The sequence below is a fragment of the Marmota marmota genome, unplaced genomic scaffold (assembly GCF_001458135.2).
Source record: "Marmota marmota marmota unplaced genomic scaffold, marMar, whole genome shotgun sequence".
Classification (NCBI taxonomy): domain Eukaryota; kingdom Metazoa; phylum Chordata; class Mammalia; order Rodentia; family Sciuridae; genus Marmota; species Marmota marmota.
This window is the reverse complement of record NW_026000142.1, coordinates 4,099,039-4,108,275: the sequence shown is the minus strand read 5'-3', so window position 1 is coordinate 4,108,275 and position 9,237 is coordinate 4,099,039. Positions and strand designations below refer to the sequence as shown.

At 35.8% G+C, this 9,237-nt stretch overlaps 1 protein-coding gene across 4 annotated transcripts in view; it reads right to left on the bottom strand.

The window, feature by feature from the left end:
• Window positions 1-478: 478 nt before the first annotated feature.
• Window positions 479-9,237, bottom strand: part of Umad1 (UBAP1-MVB12-associated (UMA) domain containing 1) — a 227,200-nt gene continuing 218,441 nt past the window's right edge. For 3 of the 4 annotated variants that reach the window (XM_048785991.1, XM_048785989.1, XM_048785990.1), the window contains one exon: window positions 479-2,282. In XM_048785991.1, coding sequence (XP_048641948.1) covers window positions 2,025-2,282 — 258 coding nt within the window. In that variant the 3' untranslated portion in view covers window positions 479-2,024. The remainder of the gene's footprint in view (window positions 2,283-9,237) is intronic. The other variant, XM_048785988.1, reaches the window with a different exon arrangement.

Below are 9,237 nucleotides of genomic sequence, written 5' to 3'. Positions count from 1 at the left end.
TAACACTATTCAAGTAAATATTTATTTTTCACTAACTATGTATTTTAAGTAATTTAACCTTTTCTAGGATTCAATTTTCTCTTGGGAAAAATGGAGTTGGTTGTTGATTTCTAATGCTTCTATTTTAAAATAGTAACAATGATTTATATATAGGAAAAATAATTTAAATGGCTATTTTCACATCACTTTTATTAAAATTAGGTCATTAACACTTATCCTTACTAAATTTTGTGATAGGGATCTATCTAGATATGTGCGTGTCATTCCTTTCAAATCCCTTCAGTCCTATTAAGCCAAAACATTTGCTCTTACCATTTTCAATGTTATTCCTTGAAATTTATATATACGAAGAAATTGCATACTTTTCTCTGCACTACACAAGCTATATACTTAAGTCTTTACCTCCTACAGAGTCTGAAACTTGCACTCAGATATGAATAATGCAAAGAAAGCCATTTTTATGGATCTGAAAATAATCAAAATATTCATTTATTTTAATTCACATTTATTTAAATATAACAATTCCATAGACAAGTGAAAGTAATTAAAAGCATACATGGTAGACATAAATAAAGTGAAATGTATAATTATTTTAGACAAGAGTTAACATATATATTAGACTAACTGACTGCATGATTACATTTAGTTTTAAGAGTACATTAACATGGAGATTTAAAAAGGATATGCCTTTAAAAAAAGTGCTACAAAATGTTCACATTTATGTCAGTAATAAGTTATATCTCTTAGACTGATGTTTTATAAAACTGTGTAAATATCTAATTTAATCATTAACTTCACATGGTAACATTTGCAAATGAAGCACATTTTTGTTAATAGAAATGTTCTTTAAATAATATAGCATTTTATCAAGACCAGGCCACATTTATTAAACAAACATGCATAACACATTAAAATCTGAATAATTCATGTACCTTTAGTTTTGCTACAGCACTCCATCTTTGTGAAAAAATATATTTAATAGTTTGGCACAGAATTAATAAATCATATTGCTACTAATAAAAATAAATGTGACCTAAATTTTCCATGGCATAGAAGATTCACTATCAAATTAACCTCTTCCCTTTATGTTTTATCGACAAATGGCAGTTCTCTTCAGTTTTAGTTGGAATAAATGACAGATACCCAAGAACTGAAATTCATACCTAGGTGTAAGAACTGAGTTCAGTATTTATAATAGTAAAATATTTCCATCTGTATCATGGCCAACAAATTTCTAAATAAGCGAGTTATCAGCAATATTAAATACCATCATGAGATGTTCTTCAGGAGGCAGAGATGTTGAAAAGGAAATGTGGATCTCTTCATACACAGGGAACATATGTGTAAGGAGAGCAAATGCCAACTGAGGCAGAAGCAGGAAAAGTTCTTTGGAAAGTTGGTTGGATAGCACACATGGAAGAGCAGAAAAGGCTGAGAACAAAGAAATCATTCGGGGTAGAAAGGACTGTTGCAGGTCTAAGAAAGCTGAAGTGTACCACTCAAGGTAGAGCATTTTCTTGATTCAGCAAATGATCACTTTTACATTCCCACATCAGTTTGTCTAAACCAAGAATGAAGAAATTAACAACAAACTTTTTTCCCCTCCCAGAATTCATTCATAAACACTGTGGAAGAAGAAGCGAATAATATGAACTCAAGCTTCTTCTGAACCAAAGAGACTTCACACTCTCTCTTCAACTCAGACTACAGAGTTGTGGTAACCAAGAAAAATGCCTGAGTTCTTTTTCACAGTGTTGTATTTTGAAACGCCAACTGAAGCAATCTTTTATAAAATGGATAGCTTCAGTTTTGTATTTATGACATGGGGGAAGGTAAGTAGAACTGGAATTCAATTTTTATACAAATGTACATTATTCTAATATATAAAACAATGAACATGATGCTATTTTATTTGGTTTACGATCCTTGCTTTTCTGAAGGCCTTCAAAGAGTGCAACGGCAAAAAACATAAAATAGATTAAATATACAAAAAATTTTTAAAGCTGTTAAGATGTAAACGAAGATTACGAATCACATAGCACTGAATTTTCAAGAGTAAAATCATACCAAAATCGTGATAAGTTTTCGCTGACATCATACGAGAGTAAGTGGTCAGGAAGGTCGCTGATGGTGCCCTGCACTGCCAGCACATGTGGGGCCAAGGTGAAGGGTACGTCGCTCAGGAGCTCCGCCATTAGTGAGCTGCTCTCCAGAGTTTGGCCTGCCTTATTTTCCGTCTCAGGGCCTGCCACAGTCACACTGGATGAGTTTTCTTTGCCAGTCTAAAAATACATATATATTTAAAACATTTAGACCATATGAACTGTAAGGTTTAGTAATGGTAAATGTGGCATCAACACATCAAAATGATTGAGAAATGTGTAATATATAAATACTTCCAGATTTGAATGCAATTATTTACTTTACTTGAATCCAAGTCTGTGCTAGGTTTTAAAATGAATCTTAAACTCTACTCTTAGAATGACCATCTATAGTCCCTTAAATACTATCTGGCATTCTTGCTGTTTCCCTAACCCAGATAATGTCTACAAAATTCTTCTCTGCTTTCCCAACTCTTTCCCTGATGCTTTCAGGCTCTGCTGCATGCTCAGCTTCCCTGAAAATTCTTATAATACCAGAGTCCAAAGTAATCTTGCTCACTTCAGAATGCTTATGGGACAAACTGCTAACAATATTATTTGGTGTTTCCTAGAGGTATTCTTTAAAAAAGAAATACACACACACACACACACTTTTTTCAGTTGTGGTGGACACAATACCTTTATTTTATTTTTTTTATGTGGTGCTGAGGATCGAACCCAGTGCCTCATGCATGTGGGTAAGTGCTCTACCACTGAGCCACAACCCCAGCCCTCCTAGAGGTATTCTTGTTAACTATGGTTCCATATGCACAGAGCTTATCTCCAACTAGTCTCTACAGTTCTCTACAGTGCGAGCAATCTAATTGGTATGTCTTATATTACCACCTTGCATACTTTACGGATTTATCCTAATATATTTTATTATATTAATATATATTAATTAATGTTAATTACCTTTAATGTGTGTCCTGAACATGGATTGTCTGATTTCCACTGGAATTAGCATGTTATGTTGCAATTGTCATCAAATAAGAATTGACACATCTCTTGCAAACACTTGTTTACTAAAAGACATGCACTAAGATGTTCACGGCAGCCCACATCACAAACCCCAAAACTGGAAACTACCTAAATATCCCTCAATAGCAGAACAGATAACAATAATTAAAGTCTATTTCCAGAAACTAAAATGAATGACCTGCCACTATAAGCAGCTGAAATCTAACTCAAACTAGCTCAGGCAAAAATAAAAATAAGGGGCTGTGGCTGTGGCTCAGTGGTAGCACACTTGCCTGGTATGTGTGAGGCACTGAGTTCGATTCTTAGCGCCACATATAAATAAATAAATTTAAAAAAATAAAGGTGTATCAACAATTTTAAAAAATAATAAAAAGACTCCCTCCCACTTCCACACCTTCATCTCACACAGAATGAATTTGTCTTTGCAGAGGCCTACAAAGCCTTCTGAATCTGGCCCCAGGTATTTCTCTGACCTTACTCCAACCAGCCTGCTCCTACCTCAGGTCCTTTACTTTCCATTCCCTCTGACCAGGTGGTTGTTCTCCCAGAAATACGGGATTCCTTCCCTTACCTCCTTCCAAGTTTTGTCCAGGATGCCACTTCTTCAGAGAGGCTTTTCCTGACCACAATATTTAACCCTGTAGGCTATCACTTCACCTTCTCAACTCTGTACTGTCTTTCCCTCCTGCTTTCTGCTTCCCCATATCCCTTCGTACCTTGCTGTATACTACATAACTCATTCTGATTATTGTTTCTCAGAAGGAGTTTTTACCTCTCATGTTCATTGCTTTATCCCAAATACTTAGTGTCTAGGCCTTAATAAATATTTGTCCGGTGAATGAAAGCAGACAAAACTCTTGCCTTTATAGAGCTTATATTCTAATGGCTATAAATTCTGATAAATTCTTTAAGTCTAAAGGAGAACAATTTTCTGTAAGAGACATTTTTGTAAAACTTTTTACTGAAGTATAAAATACATATAGAAAAGGGCACATTATAAGAGCATAGCTTGCTAAATTTTCACAAACTGAACACACATGAGCAGCCAGCACTAGGATCAAGAAAAAACAAAGATGGTTCTTTTTCCATCACAGTCACCTCCCTGCCCTCTAGTCACCATCCTTACTTATAACAGCAAAGACTGGTTGACCTGTGTTTGAATTTTAAATAAATGTAATTGTACAGTAAGAATTCTTTTGTTTTGGGTTGTTTTCAGTATTATATGTAAGAGATTCATCCATATTATTGCAAGTTGGATTAAAAAAAAAAGTGAAGAACATATTGTTGCAGAGGACATATATTCTGACTGATATCTTAAAAGAATCACTCTGATTGTAGCATTGACAGTAGACAGTGGGGATGGGGTTGGGTAGCCAGTAAAGGAAGCTGAAAGATAGCTGAGAAGAGATGACTGTGAGATTCAAGAAGGTTGTAATAGCAAAGGTGAGATGAAATGGTTGAATTGTGAATAGACTTTGAGAGTAAAACCAACAGTATTCGCAAGTGGAATGGATGGTGGGGCATAGAAACAAGAGTGCAGTCAAGCCGCGCCTCTTGGCACAGACCCATAATCCCAGTGACTCTGAAGCTGAGGCAGGAGGATTGCAAGTTTGAGGCCAACCTCAGCAACTTAGTGACGTTCTAAGCAACTTGGTGAGATCCTGTCTCAAAATTAAAAAAAAATAAAATAAAATAAAAAAGGGATGGGAATGTGGCTCAATGGTTGAACCCCCCTGGGTTCAATCCCTAGTACAAAAAAAAAAAAAAAAAGTACGGGCAAGGATGAATCCAAAGTTCTTGGCCTAAGCCATGAGAGGGATGCAGTCACTATTTACAGGGATAAGAAAGAGTACCCAAGGAGCAGGCTCAGGCAGGAGACCTAGGTTCTATTCTGAAGGTCTGAGGTGCCTAACTGACATCAAATGGAGCTGTTGGTATGCAGAAGGATATGATTTGAATCTGGAGCTGGATGAGATCTGGAGATAAACATGAACACAGACAATTTTTCAAGGCATTGGAACGGTAAATGAGAAAAAATATATGGGTTGGTATTTAAAGGGGTGTGGTGGAAGCAAAAGATTTCTTTTTTTTTTCTAAGTTGGGAGACATCATGACATCTTGTAAGCTAATGAGAAGAAGAAGCTATTAAGAAAAATACATGAAGAATCTGTAGAGAAGGGTAGAGCTGGGGATGTAGTTCATTGATAGAGTGCTTGCCTACCTAGTATGTGTAAGTGCATGGGTTCAATACCCAGCACTAAAAAAAAAAAAAAAAAATTGAATAAACTTGTAGAGAAGGAACTGTTCTCTTCACAAAGCATCCCCAACACCTACAACAGGCCCCTCAAATATCTCAAATATCATTTAGTGAGTGACCTTAAATGAAACAAGTTATTCAACACATGCCTATTAAGAGTAGTCATCTTATAATTTCACAAGAAAATAACACCAGTGTACTTTCTTAGGGCTACAACTAAAACAAATGTAAACATACCTTATTATGACAAAGTTTATTATTAAAGATCCACGTACAGATCTGTCTCCTGAAACTAACTAGGACTTACAATGTTAAGCATCCTGGGGTCAGCCAAATGCACAGGTATCAGTGAAGAGTGATGAGCATCCAGACTATTTAAAGGGCTTCACTATGTGGTTTGTATAGAAAAACTGAAAAGGAAGAAACATTGGGTATGCCAAAAATAACACAAGATTATGTATGCATCAGAGGTTTGGTTACTTGGGAGTAGCACAGCAAAATGGATTAAGAGCACAAATTCTAGAGCCCGACTGCTAAGGTACAAATCCCAGATCTCCTGTTTAGTGATAAACAAATTGCCTTAAGCTATTAACTTCTCTGTGTCTCAGTTTCTTTAGCTGTATTATAAGATCAGTAATAGTATGTATTTCACATGATTGTTCTGAGAATTAAATAAAGCAATGTTTTTAAGTAAGCAGAATAGTGCTTAGCACGGGTAAAGAAAGTGAATTAATAAAAACTTTAGGAATGTCAGATCCCATTTGGCTTTAGACAAAGTCTAGAATCCATTTATCCCTTTAGTGTTTGACATTTACTGGTGGTTCAAGTAATTTTCCCTTTCGCCTACCGCATCCCCCAATTTTTTTTTACCTACTGTTGATCTCAAGAGCAAATCTTACATAGATCTATTAGTTTCATTCTGTCCTCAAATTTTCTTTCTCTCTCTCTTTTTGGGTTGTGTACACAATGTTATTCAATTTCATTAGCCAAATAACGTCCTGATCTCACCTTTACAACTAAGGAGAAGGTATGTTACCTGTAGCCCTGCTTTCTAAACATACAACTTCAAAGCCTAACTCTTCAGCAGCAATATTTATTCCTTTTGTCCATGCTTTTATCAATAATCTTTCCAAACCATTCTTATGGGTCAGAGCATTATTCCTTGAAGACAATCTATAGCAAACCAATCTAGTATAATACAGGATTTGATACATGTGGCTGGTTTCTTGGTCAAGTTCTACTTATAAAACTACATCTGACCAGAAGGTGGATGCTTCACACATCAGAGCCTCGGCCCTCTATTCTGTAAAATGAGTAGTGAGGGACCAAAGGTGGTGATGGTGGTAGTGATGATGATGATTGCAATTATGACGAAGACGGCAACTAGCATATGTACTGAACACTTACTTTGTGCCAGGTTTTATCTTAGCTTTATAAATATATCCACTCACAGAAGTCTTCTAATAGCTCGGTGGTCTTCTAACAGTCTGTGGCATGTGCCTCATGTTTAAGACAAGAGGACACTGAGGAACAGAAAGGGTAAGTGGAAGTTGTCCCAGTTTATATATGTAGTTGGTAACGATACTGAGAATCAAATCCAAGTGATCCTTAATGGTCTATTAGCAAGAACCAGTACATTTCCGGGACATTGTGGGTAGACTGAACAAAGCCTTGAAAATTCATGGGACAGTATTAGAAAATATGAAAAATACTATTGAAGCATATCCTGGCTTAATTTAGAAGGACAAAAAAAAAAAAAAGACTGCCTTTGGGAAGAAAAGTCTAATCAAATGTCTTACAGACAGACTGAAAAGGGATAGAAAAGCAACTGTAATTTAAGATAAGTTTATCCCTGAAAATGAATCTACCAGCAGTCTGGGTAGAGCCATGGGAAAAATACCATGGACAGTGAAACAAGATAATTGAGTTGATAATTGAAGAGGCAGACATAAAGGTGTGTGGGAATGCACTACAGTATTCTACCTTTGTATGAGTCTGAAAATGTTTCAAAAAATAAAAGTTTTAAACATTTTACTTAGTTTAAAAATATAATGGACAAAGTGTTCTACCAAATGCCTCCTAGAATGATCTGAATTTCAGCTGTGCTGTATGTATTACTCCGGCATCTATCTCTTAACGGTTGGCTGGAGTACAACATTACAGTCTCCAAGGAGCTGCCTGCCCTCTTGGCAGAAGGGTGAGTGCCATGATGCAGCTGCTGTTGGCATGCTGAGAGCTGGAAAGGGAGAAATTATAAGGCTAAACAAGAGTAAGTCACAAAGAAAATGGGAGTCAAAATTCAGGGACTCCACACCCACTAAACTTATCAGTAAGTCACCAGCTTGGCAGCCAGTGGAAGCAGAGGTGGGGGCTGAGGGCTGAAACAGGTGCACCAGTTCCCCTGCAAAAAGCAGCCCCCTCTCTCTTAGACACCACATCTTGTGATTTTTTCATTTGCATAATAAAATGGGTCGTTAATAGGAAGAATTAGTATGTTAACCACAATGGAGCAAGAAGAAAAGAATCAATTAACCTTCTGGTTAATAGCCAAATTTTAGGAAATTACTTCAAATATTATGTTCATAAAGGATAATCGTTATTTTTGTGATTAATCTTGTTCGCTGAAATGCTGCTATGATAATGGTTCTGAGTATAAGTTCCTGCATATAATCTAGCTTTAAAACTTTTTTTCCAGATTAGTGTTTGCCCTTACATGGTTTATATATGAGTATGCCATGTCAGATATATATTTTTTTAATTTTAAGGATAAATTTCCTGATCTATATCATTACGACAAATAGTTTACAATTGGATGTTTTCATGTGTTTATGTAAAAGTGACTTTTGGTTTTCAATTAATCTGTTACAAAATAGACTGGCCAAATTTATTTTTAGTTCCTTAAATTCTGTTGTCTTTCTTTCAAAGAATTCAAAGAGGTTTACAGGCATTATTCTTTCCTTTCCTGTAGAGGGGCTGTAAAGATTCATGAGCTTCAATCTGTAAAATTTTCTAAGAGCTTAGGAAAAAAACATACTCCAAGAATACAAGGCATATAACACTTTTCAGTAAAGACTTAGAAAAATGAAGTCACTTCTCCAGAGCAACAGAAGGTTAGTGGCATCCTTGTAAACTTCACTCCTGGGTGTTTGAAAGCAAGAAAATTCAGGTTTAAGAACAGACAACTATATTTTTCCTGGCACAAAATCCCTGTAACCACAATGAAATCTATTAGGAGATGCCAAATTTGCAAACTTGGTAACAACTGGAGTCCTCATCTATTTAGCCATGCCCAACTAAATTATGAAGACTTAAGTAATATAAAACCACCCATATCTGGCATCTCTTAAAGGTTCCTGCTTTCTTCTGCAGTCCATTTCTCAGATAATGTCTATAAGAGCAAAATATTGATGCATTAAAATTTAGAAACCACCCTTCACTAAAATAGCAAAAGGGCCTATTAAACCCCTAGGAAACAAAGTATAAAACACCCACCAACACTCAATTTACATGTAAAGAAGGTAGGGTGTATCAAGCATATTTCTAGGAAGTGAGTTATACAAAGAAAAGATAATACCAAGTTCTGGCTTTCTCTACCTTTAAATTCTAATGTCTATAAATAAAAGACATGCTTCTTTGAACAATACCCAGAACCAGCAACACTGTCACTTTATCTCCCCAGATAACTATCCATTCTATTCTGCCTTCAGCTGGTATCTGCTTGCATTACATCAGATTCTCAATGGTGGGGCAATGTGGAGAGTCAAATCTGTGTTAGAAGCATAAGGGGACAGAAGTTAGAAGAAGGTGATACAAGCTATGACACAGTTAAGGGAGTACTCAAGCTTTTTATTTTTCTAA